Consider the following 19693-nt stretch of genomic DNA (forward strand, 5'->3'; position numbering starts at 1 on the left):
TTGGCTCAGATACGTCGATGATATTTTTGCCATTTGTCCCCATGGCCGCGAAGCTCTAAATACATTCCTTAGTCACCTAAACAAACAACACAAACGTATCCAATTCACCATTGAAATAGAAAAAACAATTCTCTTGCGTTTTCCCTCTGGCTGTCTCTCTTTCTCAGTTTACTGCAAACCTACATACACAAAAATTCTTACCACCACCCAACACAAAAACTAGGTGTCATAAGCCCCTTAAACACAGAGCTCTAACAATTTGTTCTAATGACAAGCTCTAAACCAGAAATACAAGATCATCAACCAAACATTTATAAAAAAATGGATACAGTAAAAAAACTATTCACAAGATCCTCCATAAAGATACCAGTAAGAACAAAAAAGATTTCAGGAATGCTATTGCCATTCCTTATGTTAGAGGCATTTCTGAAAAAATAGACAGAACATTTCGCAAATACAACATTAAAACCACCTTTAAACCCCAAATAAGTTAAGACACCTACTCAGTTCTTCTAAAGATCCTTTTCCACACCTAGCCCACCCAGGGGTATACAAAATACAATGCACATGTAACATACCATACATAGGGGAAACAGGGCTAACTATCCCAATCAGACAAGAATGAACACAAACGACATTAAATACCTCCATTTTGGAAAAACCGGCCTTTCTGACCACACACTCCAAACATACCATAGAATTGATTGGAAAAATACCAAGTCCTTACAACGCACCAAAACCTGGTTTGAGAGAAAATTTAAAGAGTCACGTGAAATGCTCAAACACAACCCAAATCTCAACAAAAATGATGGCCTAACCATATCAAGAATGTGGAGGACCCATCTACAACCTGTATAACAACCTAAACTAGCCATAGAAAAATTCCACTACAAGAAGACAACCTGTTGAAGTGTTTGTAACATTCAACAGCAACTGAAAGAAATCAGAACTGTACAAATCCAGAAGAATATTAATACATTAGGACTTTAGCAGTTTATTGTAGTTGTATTTATTTATTTTTATCACTAGAGGTCAGGCTAGGGAAAAAGGATTAATTAACTACGTAGATTTAATTTACCAGTATACAGAGCTAGAGCATGTAACTTGGTTCCTTATACACTTGTATCCTTCCGATGATGACCTCGATACAGGGATCAAAACGTCAAGTTTTATTTTATTAGTAATTAATAAAATAGTGTGTTTTTGTGTCCCTAAATTTATAAATATGAATGATCTATATAGATGATGAATAACAAAGGAATAATTTGCACCCTTGTGTGACAACTGATTTAACATCAGATCATCTTCTTCTACCTCTTTAATTCTGACTTCTGACTTACAACTCAAATATACACTATCTACCAATAATTGTCCGGACACTAGCAATATACAATTGATACCAGCAGGAGAACTCTAATATCGGGTATGTCCACCTTTGGCTTTGATCACCTCCTCCACCCTTCGAGGGAGGCTTTCCACCAATGTGCGGCAGATTTGTCTCCATTCCTCCAAAGCAGCGCTCAGTTCAGTGACAGATCGATGACGTGCTGCTCTGGACCACAATCACTGCTTCCAATTTGTCCACAGATGTTCAGTGGAGTTGAGGTCAGGACTCTGCACAGGCCAGGGCAGTTGTTTAACACCCATCTCTTCATACCATTCCATAACAGCTGCAGCTTTGTGGAATTGTCATCTTGATAATCACACAGGTCCATTTCATAAAAACTCCACAGTGTAGGCAGAACCTGATTATCCAGAATATCAAGGTACTGAGCTGCCTTCATGGAATCACGGACAGTGACCAGTGGTCCCACTCCAAACCAGCTGAATGCACTCCCACACCATTACTCCTCTACCACCAAACTTTACTGTGGGTACAACACACTGTGGTAACAAGCGTTCACCAGGTTGCCTCCACACTCGCACCCTGCCATCAGACTGGAAACAGGTGAACCTTGATTCATTGCTCCAGAGTACCGTTTTCCACTGGTCAATTGTCCAGTTCACATGCTCTCTCTTTGCACCAGGCCAGATGAGCCACCTTGTTCATTGTTGTGATGTTTGGCTTGTGTGCTGCTGGTCTTCCGTGGAAACCCAGCCAATGGAGTTCTTTTCGTACAGTATTAGTGCTCACCATGGTGTTGCTGGCACTCTGGAACTCATCATGTATGGTCGGTGCCGATTGTATCTGGTTTTTGCATGTCACCCGTTTTAACACCCTACTTCCCTGTCAGTCATTTTCAGCATCTGTCCTGGGTGTTTTCCACCACTAAGTGATGCCAGAACGTCTCCATTTCTTGATCACATTGCCAACCGTTGATTTTGGATGCTCCAGTTCAGCAACAATGGCACATATAGACATGCCACCAATGTGACAGCCCATGATGATACCTCTCTCTCAGTTACTGAGTTCATGTTGTATTGCCATACCACCTGTATTCAACTGCTACAATGAAATACTGCTTCCTACCATCTGTATACCGGTTTTTATGTTATTAACAAACCTGGAATGTTCTGTAACTTCAAATAGCAGGGGTGTCCGGACAATTATTGGTAGATAGTATACATGTACACTACATATTGTTTGATATAATGTACCATTTACACTATAATTGCAGTTTTTCTTATTGTTTCAAATTCATTTTTAAGAGCCTGCTCATCAAAACAAATTTTAAGGCTCTATTTCTTAGGTCACTAAAAACCTAGTTTCTGTGTAAGCTGGTGGTATTTTGTGTGTGTGTACAGTAGACAGTAAATGATAAAAAGCCTGAATAAAGATATGTATCCAGAAAAAGAAGTGTGTTATTTTTTTTTATTTCAATGATGGATTGAATACATACATGTTGCTTGTTCGGATGGCTGAAGAAATTGTTTAAATATTTGCGGCAATGGGGACCAGTTGGCCCCATCGCTGCAAATATTTAAATATGTATTGAAATAGTTATCAATACATCTTAGCCAAACTTTGGGTTTCAAGGTTGTTGAATTTAGAGCTTGTTGCTCAAAATGTTTCATATGAAAGTTAGCTATGGGGGTGGGTGGGAGGTGAAGTGGAGAGCCCATAGCTAGAAACAGTTTTGCCACATGAAATAACTGAACTGAGGGCTGTAATGTCGGGGGGAAATTTGTCTTGTAAGAAAAGAACTATGTTGGTGATTGGGTCATTCGTGAAAAGGACAGTAGCATCAAAACTGACTAATAAATCGCCATTGTTGACTTGAGCATTTTTAATTTTGTTTATGAAGTGTTGTGTGTTTTTTTATGTTAAAAGGGAAATGACCTACTAACTACTTGAGTGCCACTGCTAGTTTCTTGGCTAGGTGATTATTAGGGCTGTCGATTCCTTCAACTGTATTTTATGCATTTGGATGGCTGTTAATTCTTGGGGAGCATGCACAGTGTCAACTTTTCAACTGTTTTTGTCAGGAACATAGTTACTTGACTTAAGTAATTCTGTTGTTTTCTTTTTAATGCATTCTCTTGGGTTACAGTTAACTGTTTGAGGGTTAAGGCCACATTTAAACCACCAATGAAAATAAAAAGTATGTTAAGATCTTTCTTATGATCCCCTTCCTTCCCTTGCTCCCCAGGCATGTACCAAATCCATTGCACCTGTAACATATTCAACATAGGTGAAACAGGCCATATAATCATAAAACAGAAGAACATTAATGACATAAGAACATAAATTATACCTTCATCACACAAAAGCAGGTATTTCTGATCATGCACTTGAAACAAGCCACCAGATCAACTGGAAAGGCACTTTACATTGAACCAAAACATGGTACAAATGTAAATTCAAGGAAGCTGTGAAATACTTATCAGTCAACCAGATTTCAACAAAAATTATGACCTGAAAGTTCCAAGGATTTTGATAGCTCACCTATGACCTACATATCTGGAGAAAAAAAAAAAAAAATAATAATAACCTACATAATGAATACTAGAAGAAAAAGTTAATTTGATAACACGATAACTCTTAGGCACCAAACAGAAACTTAAATTAACAGGACTATAAGAAACAAATAACTGCTGATGTAGTTTTATGAAGATAAGATAATAAAATAAAACATTTTTTTTTTTCTACCAGAGGTCAGGCTATGGTCAACGGTTGACCAAGCATTTATTCTCAGCCTACTATGGTATGTACCGATGTAGCTTATGATCCAGTGTGTGTTCCTGAAGATGAACTGGATATAAAAGTTAAAACATTGAATTTAATTTTAATTAATATAAGTTCTTAAACATGGTAATGTGTCCCCATAATTATTCATAATGATGCTGATTACTGTGTAATCCAGAAAGAAAGAATTACATGCATAAACATATTGAAGAAATTCTTTCTAGTGACCTGTGATAAATGTTTTTGATGAAGAGCATAGTCTAGTGTTCTTCAGAAATTTAAGGTGAATCGTTCCTATTATGTTTCACAAAATACGCAACATTATCTTACATGGGTTTCTAGGCTCTAAGATCAGAATTGATGTTTGTGATTCAGTTTTTTTTTTTTTTTTTATGATTTATGTATGTTGATATAAAGAATTGATTTCTCACTCCCTGCCAAAAATCCATTTTTGAAACAATTTGTATGTTTAGTACATAAGGAGAAAAGAAAGTTGGCACATTGGAAAAGAGTTTCATTAGTATTTAGGGCTGAGATTACTGTTGCTTTGTAATACAAATATACTTCAAAAGCTATTGTCAAGGTCTTCTGTTAGAGTTCAAAGATATCCAAGGAAGATCCATCAAGCTTAGCTTTAAAAAAATTCAATGTCAACTTTTTTAAATTTATAGTAACAACAGTGTTTCCTCTAAGGTGCGCATGCACACAAAATTTTTGTTTTCAGAATTTCTAATTTACAGCCAATAATTGTGAATGTACTATAAAAATGAATTATATGATAAATCATACTTATCACTTATTTTATTAGTAATTTCTCCTTTGTTTCCACTCCAATATTACTCTAATGCATTTAAATTTAATACACTCTAATTAGTCACATTTAGCCTGCACCACATGGGCAGATTGCAATGGATTTTTGTAGCTATGCACATTTAAGCAAATTTAGTGCTCACAAGTTTATAGTTAGATGAAAAAAATAGGCAATATTAACAGAGAAATATTATATTAGCAGTTTTAGTGCATTAAACCCTCAAAATGTCACTGTTGAACTTAAAGTGGAAAAGAACTGCAAATTCATTTAGATTTGAGTGGCTGGACAAATGTGACATACATTGTTCATAAACTTCAGCTACTTAATATGTGCCATATTTAAGTAGCTGAAGAAGTAAGTATTTAGATTGCTCTTAGAAATATTTAGCATGCAATGTAAACTATCTTTTAACAAAGATATTGTCACCAATTTTATGCATATAAAATCAAGAGTTTATGGCTTGTGACTTTCACTATTGTAAGCCCAGATTATCACACACACATGAAATCTGTGTGTGATAACCTGGGCTAACAATAGTGAAAGTCACAAGCCACACTTTTTTTTCATGCACACATGGGGCAGCAAAAATTAGAGGGAATGTTGTTTGACACACCTTAAGTTTCTCACTATCTTTGAAATCAATAAACAAGTTCTTCTTTCTTCCTTACTGATTATCTCCATATCATCTTTGTATGTTTCCCTCCAGTCTTTATTGCTGCATGCCCTAATAAAAAATAAAAAGTATGTGATGCATCATCATATGAGCTATATACTTCATTCACATCAGCAGTGTGGATTGCAGAAGTCGATCAAGAATGAAATTCTGCAATCCACACTTCTCCATCTGCTAAACAATCCTAATCTACTTTTTGTAACATGGCTGTTTGCTCTCTATCATTTTCTCATCACTCTGAATATTTTAATGGTGAAAAAAAATTTTGTGCAGTTGATGACTGTATCACTAAAGAAGTTTAGTCAATTACTGATAGCAGTTAATATGCAGCAATTACTGAAAAAAAATGCACTGATTATATTTCTTCATACTGCATTAATCTATTATAGCAGTATAGTAGTATTGCACATTTTAGTAATTAAATTTAAATTTTAAAAATTGCAGAGTGTAATAAATACTAAATTTCTTTCTGTGTTTTGCATATTATAATGTTTATAGTGTATTGATACAGTTTTGTTTAAATTTATACATTTTAAATAAAAAGTTATGTTTTATTATTGATTATAAATTTATTTTAGACATTTTATTTTCAGAAGTACCATTGGACTCGTGGGAATACTGGTAGCAGCAATTGTTGTAGTTGTCATCATTGTTGTAGTCTCCTGCTTTTGCTGCAGTTGTTGTCTGTTGGCCAAACGAAGACAGCAGAGGGGCCGTGTATTGTATGGTAAGTGTCATTTATTTATTTATTTAAAAAAAAAAAACTTATTAGGAATGTTAATATTTGTTTTCTATTGTATAAAATATAAGTAGCTTATAAGTTTGGAGTGTGAGCACGATTTTAAATTATAGTGGAAACATGATCAATAATGGTGTTAGACTTGGTGGGCAAGATTCGAAGAGCAGTGAAAACTTCAAATATCTAGGAAGTATGCTTTCTCTCTTTAGTGATGGAAATTTAAACTAGGAGATAATGATGAGGATGTCAATAGGTCACACTCTTTTTAACAGTGTGTAAGTAGTCTACTTTGGAAAATGAGGTCACACTAAGTGCAAACTTTTGATTAACCAAAGTTACTTTTTGTGCATTTTGAATTATTCAGCAGAGACATGGAGACTAACAACAGGAGACATGAAGAGAATGCAAGCAGTGTGATATTGGTGATTGGTGGAACAGTGAGGGGAGCTCCATTGAATTTTGGAATTTGGGGGCTGAGATGTGAATAAAAGAGTTTTAAGCATGAAAGTAGTGGTGAATATGTGATATTGGTGGGAAATACACTGTAGAACTTGTAAAGTTTGAAGGTGAAAGTGTTAAAATATTGGAGTCTAGAGCTTGGGAACTGGGGAGATAGGAGGGGACCAATGTAAAAGCTGTTTTTGATGATAATAGCCTTACTTCACTCCGTAAATTGATTTCAACTGTCATCATATATTTTTATGTTCTACTTTTGAGGCCTTTACATTGGTCTTTTCTTGTCTTTTACAGTTTTTAAGTTTTCTGGATTTTGATCTTTTAATGTTTTTAATTTTTGGATTTTACAGGTTTTATAGTGTATTTACTGAATAATGTGCTACTATTTGTTAATATCACATTATTCATTGTTGAATTTATTCTTATCTTTTAATTACTGCATTAATGCACAAAAAACATTAGTATCCTAATGTTTTTTGTGCATTAGACTTTTGTTCGTGTTTCAGTCTTTAAATTTTGGAGTTGGATGGAGCTCCATCTTGCAGTTCTGCCTATTACTGATATTATGTCCTTTTGTTGTCTGGGGTCTCTCTCCAAATCTCAAGGTTCATTATTGCCAGTAGGAAGCATCTATATGTGATTAATAGCCTTGATGGAACGTGCACTAGGCATATTAATGTAAGTGTTACACGTATATGTGTAGCAGGGATTATGTGGAGTTTGTGCGATGACTCCAGTGTGTTTCCAATTATATATATATATATATATATATATATATATATTTGGTTTAATCCTTTATCCAAGTGTAAGCAAACAAAGTTTGCACCTGAAGTATTTTCAGGACTGGGGCAACTCGTGGTAAAGGTGGGGTAAGTTCTGATCACGTTCCTTAGTATTTCTCATAATGCAAAGCACATCTCCTTGTGGACATGCATACTGCTATGCATTAAGGGAAGGGCCACTACCCAGACTGGTTTCGATTTATTGAGGTCTCATCAGTGGGAGCCAGATCCAGAGGTGGTGATACTAAGGTGGAAGTAATGCAGAAGTCATATTACCACGAGTTACCCCAGTCCTGAAAATACTTCAGGTGCAAACTATGTTTGCTTACTTGGATAAAGGATTAAACCAAATATATAATTGGTAGCATAGCCAAGTGAAAAAACTTCCATCAACTATCTCTAATCCAGAGAATTTTAATAATAAGGTGTTGACACCTTTTGGCAACTGGTATGTGGTGATATGACTTCTGCATTACTTCAACCTTAGTATCACCACCTCTGGTGATATTTAAAATAATTATTAATTTTAAAAAAAAATGTATGAACAATTAATAGTGATCACTTCCCTTTGGAACTTTACAAAACTTCTCCACTCCAGCACTTCACTCTGGGTCTGGCTCCCACTGATGAGACCTCAATAAAGGTCAAAACCGGTCTGGGTAGTGGCCCTTTCCTTAATGCATAGCATTATACATGTCCGTGTGGAGATGTGCTTTGCATTATGGGAGATACTAAGGAAAGTGATCAGAACTTACCCCACCTTTACTACGAGTTGCCCCAGTCCTGAAAATACTTCAGGCACAAACTTTGTTTGCTTACACTTGGCTATGCTAACCAAATATATATAATTGGTAGCATATCCAAGAGAAAAAACTTCCATCCAGTGTGTTTCATTCAACATTGCACGGATGTCATCGAGGAGATGGACTGTTGACTGCACTCAAAGGACAAATCGAGGTAGTCTGTCATGGGTCATGTGTATTGGCTCGTGTCTCGTTGTGACTGAGATGTGTGATGTTGCACTGTTGGAGTTTAGGTCAGCAGTTGTGGTGGATTGTGTGAATTGGAAGGAGAATATTTAAAATAATTATTAATTAAAAAAAACATATGAACAATTAATAGTGATCACTTCCCTTTGAAACCGTACAAAACTTCTCAAATTTGATTGTCTTTTCCTTGAAACAGTCACCTGAACCAATCAGACTGTATGCTAATATCCAACTTTCGGGAAGTGATCACTATTAATTGTTCATGATGCCTCCAAATTGATTTTGCCACAAGAGGGTGGAAGATAGTGCAGGTGGTGAATATTGCTGCCAAAAGATAAGTTCTTTTTGGAAGTTTTTTGCAATAATTAAGTAATTCTTTTTGCATCATTACATTTATCGGTGTTGTCCAGGCATCCTAGAGGTTAGTAAGTGAGAGAGAGTGATCACATGATGCAAAATATATCACTGCCAGGTTAACTTTAGTTGGTTAAGCAACACAAGGTGTAAGGGAGATTGTGGGATGAAGTGGTTATTGCAGTTTATGTATATATGCCAAAAGTATTTGAAATAAAGTTGAGGAGTTTTTGGCAATGGTTGGCATAACTTGGCCAAAAGTTATAGACATTAGTGAGATGTGCTTTACTGAGGATGATTTGGCTATAGGAATAGAATGCAAGAAATGTGGTGCCTTCAGAGAGGATAGAAAGAAGATGGTTATGGTTGAAAACTAGAGGTGATTGTGGGTGCTTCATCAGTGAATGAGTTTAAGGAGAAGTATGATAGGTATTGTGTGAATGATGGCGTGTGTGACAAATCAATCTCCCACGATGAGTCTTCCGAGTCCACGGAGATACCTGTTTGATAATAATAATAAATAGAAGTAATTTCATTTCTATTAAAATCTATTTTTGTTATGAGTATGTATCAAATAATTAAGAAATCTGAATTATGCTTGTATTCAAATAACTTTTTCTGAGCATATTAGGATCATTAGACAGTATATTAAGTTTGACAAAAAAAAACTCCATTATACTGCCTCAACATGCAGGTCCTAAAAAATATTCATTAGATGCATTCTGCCTTACATATGAATGTGATAAGTCAGAATACATCAAAAGAAATTGCATAGGTGCTTGGAAGTTGTGTTTGTATGCTCTCCCACCTTTGGAAAGGTTGGTGTCATTATTCTTCTCATGCTGTAGTTAAAGTATGATGTACAAGAGAGAAATGTTTGAATTTCTGTACTTTTTACATCAAGTTGTCTACAAATTCCTTGTGCAGAGAAGATATTTGCAGTATAACATCATCTGTATAAAGAGTTGAGATTAACATCTCCACTTTGATCAGGTTTAATACCACTTTCCTTCATAATGTAATCCATATAGATGTTGAATAACAATGAAGATAATGTATACCCTTGTCTCGCACTTGATTTAACATCGAGCCATCTTCCTGTACTTCCTTCAACTTTAACTGCTGACTTACAACTCAAATATTGACTAAGTATTGCTTGATATAATGTCCCACTTACACCATAGAACTGTAGCATTTTGAACAGTTTCTCTCTTGGCACCTTGTTATATACCCATGATTTCTCAACTGTTTGTCTTAAAGTGAAAATTTGATCTTCACAACTTCTGTTTGTCCTGAAACCAACTTGTTCATCTCCAAGCTTTCCTTCCACAATTTTTATCAAGTATACTTGCATAAATCTTCCCAGGAACACTCACTAGGGAAATTCCTCTGTAATTCTCAGTTCAGTTTTATTTTCCTTTTTATAATATGGGTACTGTGGAAGCTCTATTCCAATTATCCAGAATTAAATCCTCTGCCAGGCTTTCTGAATTATACACTGTAGCCATTATAAAACTTTTATATCTCCATATTTGAGTATTTCTGGTTGAATATCATCTACTCTAGCTGCCTTCCACATTTCATGTTCTTGATGGCTTTTACTACTTTATGTATTCCTGATTGCATTTCTTTGTTTCAGTAATACTTATTTTGTTGATCTGGTACTTATCCAATTCTTCTGTTCCATTTCCTTTCCATTTTGATGTGTCTTATGTTTATCATGCTAGTCTTGAACTTTGCTGCTGCTGTTGAGTTGATATTTGTTCCAGTTGAGTGTTGAGTGTTTTTTACCACCATGCTGTCACTGCTTGTTTCATTTGGCACTCTTTCAGAGTAATTACTCTGACATCTAGAATATCTTTATCTTCAGTTTTTCATGTCACCTTGATCATGTCTGAATCTCTTTATGGTACTCTTTCCTCCATTTGTAATCTTTTTTATTTTGCCACCTTCCTGATATTTATGTTCTTACCAAGGTCTTCCCATGACTTCTGTTTAGCTGTTTCACATACTGCTCTGCTTTCTTATGTTTTTCTCTATATTCTCTAAGAGTTCAAAATGACTTACTTGCCATGAATTTTTGATATGCTCTTTTCTTTTTCTTGACTGCCTCTTTAACGTCCAAAGTCCTCCATGGAGTTCTGATTTTTCTATCCTTGCAGATAACCTCACGACATGCCTTTCTCTCTAGCTGAATCAGTCAATATTTTCTTCAGGGTTTGCCACTGAATCTCCAAGGTTTGGTTCTTATTTTCAAACTCTTTCATTTTTTCTTGAATAATGTTTGTGTATTTAAGTCTACAGTTCACCTCTGAAAGCTGCTCAACTTTATTTTGTTTTAAAACTTTCTTACACACTCTTTTCTGTAAGAAATTTAATTTTATCCAGCTCGACACTATATGGGGATGACTTCCATTGTTCTGAACAGAAATCCAGCAAGTACTTAACTATTGTTATTAGCTTTGCTTTTTTCTCCAGATTTTCCCAAAACATTTTTATATATGTGGTAATCATTCCCTACTCTTCTGTTTAGATCTCCAACAAGGACTAACTTTTCCTTTTTGTTATGTCAGATGCCTTCTTTGATGCCTCGAAAAATTCCTTCACTTCTTCCTTAGTAGAATCTTCTGTGGGATCATAAGCACAAATAAGTCTCATTGTCCAGTTCTCCATTCTGATGTTTGCCTACATCACTCTACTTGCTGATGCTACCTGCCATTCAAGATTAGTGCTGAATACCATAGCTACTCTATCTTTTCCCTGAATATATCATCTTGCATTTGTTCTCGTGGAAAGGCTTAGACGTTGGTTATGCATTTTCACTATATAATTTAAGGAAATTACAACGTACTAGGATATGCATTAAAATAAATTTTAATATATTTCAATATTTCGGCAACGTCACGTTGCCATTTTCAAGAATTTAAGTACAAGACACTTGCACGCAGGCACAACAAAACAGTAAGTGAGGAAGAAGTAGGAAGCTATTATTTCTCCTAAAGTCCTGATTGTGCCCTCTAGCAGGCAATGTTGGTATTCTTGGGCGATTGAGCTGAAGGTCTTCTGACGTAGGTTTCCCAAATTTGAGGACGTCTCATGCAGCCAAATTTGTTGAGGTTTGGATCGTTTCTTAGGGCTGAAGCTGATTCCATGAAAAGTCTATTTATTAAAATTTATTTTAATGTATATCCTAGTACGTTGTAATTTTCTTAAATTATATAGTGAACTTGCATTTGTTGCTTAGAAAGATCTCACCTGTTCTTGTCTTCTTTGTTTCAGTAATATCTATTTTGTTGATCTGGTACTTATCCAATCCTTCTGTTCCATTTCTTTTCCATCTTGATACTTCTTATGTTTATCGTGCTAGTCTTGAACTCTGCTGAACAAATATCAACTCTACTGTTGAGTTGATATTTGTTCCAGTAGTTGACTTTTCACTGTTTTCCTCTGTTGAAAACAACAGGGACCTTGTTTAACCAGGCAATTCCCCAGCCACATTAAATTCTGTCTTGTTGTGCTATCATTTTGTTTTATGGTTTAAGCGAATGTGAATACAATATAGTCTGCTAAATCCCCAATTGCCAGCCCATCCTCATTCATTCAGTATTCAGGTAGATACCTAACAAAGTACACCACAAAAAGGTGAGGATTGGATATTAGATTAGAATGTCCCTTAAGGAACATGGTCAGTTCTCCATGTTCCTTAAGACTACATGGAGATCTCCTCCCCGTTATCTAGCTTTGACCCTTAAGCATCCTCCTGTTTTCAATTCCTGCCTATTTTCATACCAAGTTGCAACAGTTATGTAATTTAATAAAGGATGCAGACTTGGACTGGATTTATTTAAGAGTATAATATCATCTGCATAAAGTAAAAATCTGAAATTAACATTTCCAGTTTTGATATCAGGTTTAATGCCACCTTCCTTCATAATGCTGATCCATATAGATAAATGAATAACAGTGGAGACAGGCAACCTTGTTTCACACCTGATTTTATATGGCATCACACAATTTAAAATCAAACTTTGTAACTATCACATCATGTAAAACAGGTGGTATGTGATATTCATCTACCATACTATATATGATTAAACATTATTATATATGATCCTAAGTATAGAATAAATTAAAATTCCTCATTTGGCAAACTATTCCTTTGGTCCTTTCAAGTTTGCTATAGTGGAGTTAACTCTATAGCCAGGTAGTTTTAAATTCACGAAAAGGAAATACAAACAATAAATTATTTACAGTTTATTTGCTGCCTTGAAAATTTAATTAGAAGATATTTGAAACAACAAAAATTGGATATATATTTTAAAAATTAAGTTTTTAATTTCTCTATATATCTGAGATAAATGTGATAATTTGATATGTGAGAATTTTATTTACAATAATAAATTTAGTTTAATTCTTTATCCAAGTGTGAGCAAACAAAGTTTGCTCCTGAAAATATCTTCAGGACTGAGGAAAGGTAGTGCAAAGGAAAGGTAGTGCTTGGTCCACCTTTGCTCAGAGTTGCCTGAGCAAAGGTGGACCAAGCTATCATCACTCCTATTTCAGTATCTCCCATAATGCAAAACACATCTCCTTGCAGACATGCATAATGTTATGCATTAAGGGAAGGGCCACTACCCAGACCAGTTTCGACCTTTATTGAGGTCTCATCAGTGGGAGCCAGGCCCAGAGGTGGAGATACCAAGGCAAAAGCAATGCAGAGGTTATCTTTACCTATAGGAGTTGCCAAAAGGTGTGCCACCTTATTATTAAATTACTCTGGATTTAGAGACAGATAAAGAGAAACCGGTCTGGGTAGTGGCCCCTTCTCTTAATGCATAACATTATATATATCCGCAAGGAGATGTGTTTTGCATTATGGGAGATACTGAGATAGGAGTGATGATAGCTTGGTCCACCTTTGCTCCGAGTTGCCTGGTGTTGCACTACCTTTCCTCAGTTCTGAAGATATTTTCAGGTGCAAACTGTTTGCTCACACACTTGGATAAAGGATTAAACTAAATTTATTATAGTCTAACCAAGTGCAAAATAAACTTTCAATTTATTTACAATAAAGAAGTGAAATAGGTATAAAATTTTTGCCAGGTGACAGTAGTTAATTATGATTTTTTGAAATCATCATTTATCATCTGCCTAATGTTGTGTGTTTAGAAAATAAAGTTTTTTTTTTCTAATTTCACTTAATTCAACTGTAGAGTGAATTAAATATGTTTTGTTAATGCAAGCATACCTATATTTAAAAGTTGCCTTACAGAGGTGTGGCAACTCATCAGCTATTTTGGTAATCAGAATTGTTTACTTAGATCAGAAGCCTTCAAAAAATAGTGCTAATCTTTTCATAGGCTAGATTGCAAAATTAGTATTATTCTAGGCTTCCATGGAGTCACCAGACTTATCACAAAAGTTTCTTACACGTGTAGACTACAGCACTCATCACACTTGCCTCACAATATGCTCTCAATATCAGTGAATACCCCTTACTTATTTTGGATGGCAACACAAACTACTTTCCATGGATGATCTTTTATTTCCACTGCCATCTCTCTCTGTGCAATCACTCTTACCTCTAAGCTGAAATTCTGCAGTCTTGAGGCAATCTTAGTAACTTATCTCTAGACCTTCTCTAGTGTTTGTTATCTCTCGGATATCCAGGTAGTTGAATTTTGCACAGTAATCCAGATGAGATCTGATCAGCACTTTATACAATGGAACTGTCATCTTGTCAATGACCTCATTATGGAAGCATTTTTCTAAGTGGGTGTCACAACTTTTTGTAGTTCTCCGAACTTCATCACATGAACTAGATTATCATGGGAGGAACATTGAGAATATGTGTGTAAGTTCAGCTAAGATATGTAAACATGATAAAATTATGAATATCACTGAGCATCGTTATAAATCTGATGAAGGTAGTGTGGGAATGGGAAAGAAAAAGTTGCTCAACTGGACCAAATAGACTGAAGATGTATACAAAATAAGTCAGAAGGTAGCTTGTTATGTCTATGTTATGATTAAAGTGATAAATCCGGTTAAAGTGAATAATTTCTAGAAGAGGCTGGTAAATGTAATAAAAACATGTTTATAGGTTTTGTATATAGGCAGGCCCGGCTGGTGTCGTATGCAAAGTGTGCAATATACACAGGCACTGCAGAAGAAAAGGTGCCTAAATGATGTCAAAAAATATGAGATAAGAGTTTAAACGAACAACGAATGGTACATATAATTATGAATGTACATCGTCTTCTGTTCGGGCCTCTTCAGATCTTCCCGGAAACAAACAAATAAATTCTGGAATTGTATCCTGGACCCGATTATATCACTGAAATTTTTGATTAAAATTTACGAAAATATACCTAAAATAGTTCTTCTTTATTTTTTTGATGTATCATAAATCAACTTATGATTAATTGTTGAGTTCTGTGTAAAAAACATTTGTATAAGCAGGACTAATCCATAGGTAACATTATACTGTAAAGCGGTTTTCATTTGTTTTTCATTTCCTGTTCGTTTTATTCACAATTTATTCAAAAAAAATTTTTTGGGAAGGCGCCGAACATTAATCACACACACAAGAAAAATACTAGGTGCCGGTCCTGTATATAGGTATTCATTCTCAATAGAAATTATAACAGCTTAGGTTAGGTTAGTTTATAATGAAAAAAGAAAGGAAAGTACTTCTTTTGCATTCAGTGAAATCAGAAATCATTATAAACTAACCCAACCTTTATTGGTTAGGTTAGTTTATAATGAAAAAAGTAAGGAAAGTACTTCTTTTGCACTCAATGAAATGAGAAATCATTATAACTTAACTGAAACTAACCTGGATGTCGCATGTTGAACCAGAGTGTAGTCGTAGTTTGTTGTAGGCAGATTAATGGGGATAAAAGATAAGCGTTGTTGTGGGCCAAGCTTAATGATTGCAGGCAGATAAATGGGAATAACAAGTAAAAGTTGTTGTGGGCAGATGAATGGGGATAATAGATAAACGTCGTTGCTGTACCTCTTTCCTCATCAATGGAGAAAAACACTGATCAGTTCCTCTCTGATTTATCTATTATCCCCATTCATCTGCCCACAACAACTTTTATTTGTTATTCCCATTTATATGCCCGCAATCATTAAGCTTGGCCCACAACAACGTTTATCTTTCATCCCCATTAATCTGCCTACGACTACACTCTGGTTCGACATGTGACATCCAGGTTAGGTTAGTTTATATTGATTTCTGATTTCATTGAGTGCAAAAGAAGTACTTTCCTTACTTTTTTCATTATAAACTAACTTAAACTAAGCTGCTATAATTTCTATTGAGAATGAAAACCTATATATAAAACCTATAAACATGTTTTTATTACATGTATGGGACTCCTCTAGGAATTATTCACTTTAACCGTAATTATTAATAACAACCGGATTTATCACTTTAACCATAACATCATACACAAATGTCAGGTGTATCAGGAACAAAGAGTTTGAGTTCATCGCTTTGATGAATATGTGTTGGCTTAAGGTTGTCAGCATTAGTGAAACTTGACTCTCAGAGCCAGATGTAAGAACTAAAATCAAGTATAAAAGGGTATAATATTTTTAGAAAGGACAAAGGAGAGATAGTACAGTTCCCTGGAACAATGAAATGCATTGAGAAATTACTTTGATGAACACTAAATGAGTAATCATTATGGGTGACTTAAATTATCTGAACATTGACTGGGTAGCAGCATTCTAAATACTAGTTTTAAAGGAGCATGCAAAAAATTTATTTTAGATTTAGTAAGTCATTCATTAATGCACAGAAATGTTTTGAAGTACATTTGTCAGTGCCAGAGATTAACGTGAAAAAAAAAAAAAATGATAGCCCATGTTTGTATGATGGTAAAATGGTGAGTTCTTTTAACATTGTATGATCTATATATATTTTTTTTTTAATGTGGGTCACAATATACATCAAGTCCTTTTTGTTTAGGTCCAGCAACAACTACCACCACTACTGCTACTACTTATCCTGCTCAGCCATATCCTGCTGCATACCCAGTCCAGCCATATCCTGCTGCTTATCCACCTCAGCAAGTATCAGGATACCAAGGATATCCACCTCCTTATCCACCTGCTGGTAATCAACCTGCTTATAATCCTAATTATCCTCCAGCCAAATAATTTGGCCTTCAACACCTAGAACCATAATGTGTCTTACATTGTAAGTTAAACAAAAGTTATTGAGTTGAAACAGTTTAGCATACTCTGTTCTTGTATTTTTAAGTTAATGGTGATTAGCTGTTCTCAGATATGACTACTTTAACAAACAGTTATGGTCATTTTATTATGTGAAATCTTGACTCATTCCTGACTAAATTCAAGTTGCTGTTAACCCTGGTTTACAATATAAAAGAGTAGTCAAAAATCTGAATGTAATGTAATATATATAATATATATACTGGTTAATATATTCAGAGAACAGTTCCGTGTATTTATATCCTGTGTTTATCAGTGTTTCTATATCACTGTATACAGTAGCATTTGTAATCATAATATCAACATGATTTTAAGATGTTATTGTTGTCGTTTGCAATAGGTTTCAAAATAAAAAAACAAGGACTGTTGACTTTTTTCCATGAAAGTTCATTATATTGCTAAGTTTTCTTATGAAAATTGAATTTCTGATATTTCATTAATGCTGTATATCTTCTTGGGAGATATTGTAGCATATAAAAAGATTCGTAGGTGGAATGTAGGAAGTATTTACTGTGTATATACGTGTACATTAGAATAGCTATGTAAAGCAAGGGGTGCAAACCCTCTCTGTGCTGCTATCATTTTTCACACTGCATTTTCTTTTGTTTTCCTTTCCTGCTTCATTTCATTTCATTTCTTAAGTTATTGTTGGAAGCATTACACCATCTTTCCTTTTTAATTAAATTTTTTTATTTAATTGTTTGTCATGCTTATTAAAGTAATGAAATAAAGATGTTCATGAAATGAACTTACCATTTCGTTTTGAGAACTTGATCAATCACACTTTTGCTTTGTATGCATGTTAGCATTTAAGATTTGTGTATGTGTTGTATATATTATAAGGTAAGACTATATTGCTGAGTTGCAAAGTGTAATGGATGATCATTGTTGGTTCCAAAAAGGATAAAACTTTTTTTTTCTTGTGTTGTGAGTGTTGGTATGCTAGATTTTGTTTTTACTATGAATGCTGTATTAAACTGATATCTAGTTTTACTTTTATCCTCATTAACTGCCAAATTGAACTCATGACCATGATATTATACAAATGTTATATATACTCAAGTGTGTGTGTGTACTTTGAAAAGTTCTCTAATTTTCAGAAAAGTGATTAAATGAGGTTTAGACTTTGTCTTATGTCCTTTTTTTTAATGTATTAAAAAATAGACTTTGAATTGTTAAAAAGTAATGAGAAATTTTATATGCAGTTAAAGGGAGTGTGAAAAACCCTATTTTTGTCTTTCATTGTTCTTGTCATGTGCCATGGTAAATTTTCAGTGTATACAATAACACTTTCAAGCATTTATATAACTTTACAATCTTTTTTTATAACTTGCTCATTTTCACTATTTATTTACCCAGCCTTTTCATAATTCTTATATTGCCACTAGTTCCTAGCATACACAAGAATTTGTATATCACCAGTTTTGCTCATTATTTATAACATTCCTGTTAATAAATGTGAAGTGTATTTAGAAACCTTGATGTTCTGTAATATAAATTTGTATTTGCACAGGTATTGTACCCTACCGTGTTACTGCTTTACATATTGAAATCAGAAATCCTATATTGTGGCAGCATGGAAGATCACGTAGACTTTCAATTTAAAACTGTTCATGTGTCATACATGGCAGGAATATTGTGTTTATCTTTTTAAATTCAGGCAGAACTAATGACTGCATAGTGATTGAAGGCAGAAGGAACAAATAAACAAACAAAAAAAAAATGTATAGATTTTATATAATGCATTTTCAGATGACTATAAATTTATAAACAAGACAAAATTTAAATACAGAGGGTGTATTTAAAAGGATGACTTGTATCAGGCTAATTTAGATTGTTTGGTATATTTTTCATGTTAGTTGTGCTTACAGGATAAGAAAGACATGAATTTTAATTTAAGCTAATATTCACATTATCCATGCTGAAACCAATTAAAGCATAATGAAAAATTTATTTTCTCCAGGTAAAATAGTAATTGTTGTAGTTTGGAATGTATCTTCAAGATTCAGCATGTTTGCTTCAAGTAATGGAATGAAAATTAAAATCCCATTTCTTGTGAAATGTTTCAGTATCAGGAATATAAATAAATAAATTTAAAAAATGCAAGGTTAATTATCACTATTAGAAAGGATTAACAAGCCACATGTTATTGAAATGTCAACTTTTGGAACTGCATAGTTACATAATGTTTGTCCATTCAGAGTTGTGCATGTTGTATTAATTTGAAAAATGAAGTCTGTATTAGAAATAAACTGACTTATTCAGGTGGTAATGACATAACCCAGATAGTAGCATGTTGATTGTATACAGATATGACTGCCACTCTAGAATAAAATTTTCACATGAAATCTGCTAAAAATTATGAGTGTGTGAAATGCTGAAATATTTCACATTTCTTACTGAACTGTTGTAGCAATCTGTTTAAATTGTAATAATTTCAGTTTGCAATACATTCACAACAATATGTTTTTAAATTTTTCTGTAATATCTATTGATATTGGTTTTGCATAATTACA

General features: G+C 34.2%; 1 protein-coding gene across 2 annotated transcripts in view; it reads left to right on the top strand.

Moving 5' to 3' along the window:
• Positions 1 to 19461, top strand: part of LOC150106617 (uncharacterized) — a 63309-nt gene extending 43848 nt beyond the window's left edge. Inside the window, exons 3-4 of one of the 2 annotated variants that reach the window (XM_090392579.1) lie at positions 6189 to 6337; positions 16912 to 19461. In XM_090392579.1, the coding sequence (XP_090248705.1) occupies positions 6189 to 6337; positions 16912 to 17102 (340 nt within the window). In that variant the 3' untranslated portion in view covers positions 17103 to 19461. The remainder of the gene's footprint in view (positions 1 to 6188; positions 6338 to 16911) is intronic. The other variant, XM_090392580.1, reaches the window with a different exon arrangement.
• Positions 19462 to 19693: the final 232 nt, after the last annotated feature.

The sequence above is a fragment of the Typopeltis vanoorti genome, chromosome 5 (assembly GCF_054136105.1).
Source record: "Typopeltis vanoorti isolate ZY-2024b chromosome 5, IOZ_Tvanoo_1.0, whole genome shotgun sequence".
Lineage (NCBI taxonomy): Eukaryota > Metazoa > Arthropoda > Arachnida > Uropygi > Thelyphonidae > Typopeltis > Typopeltis vanoorti.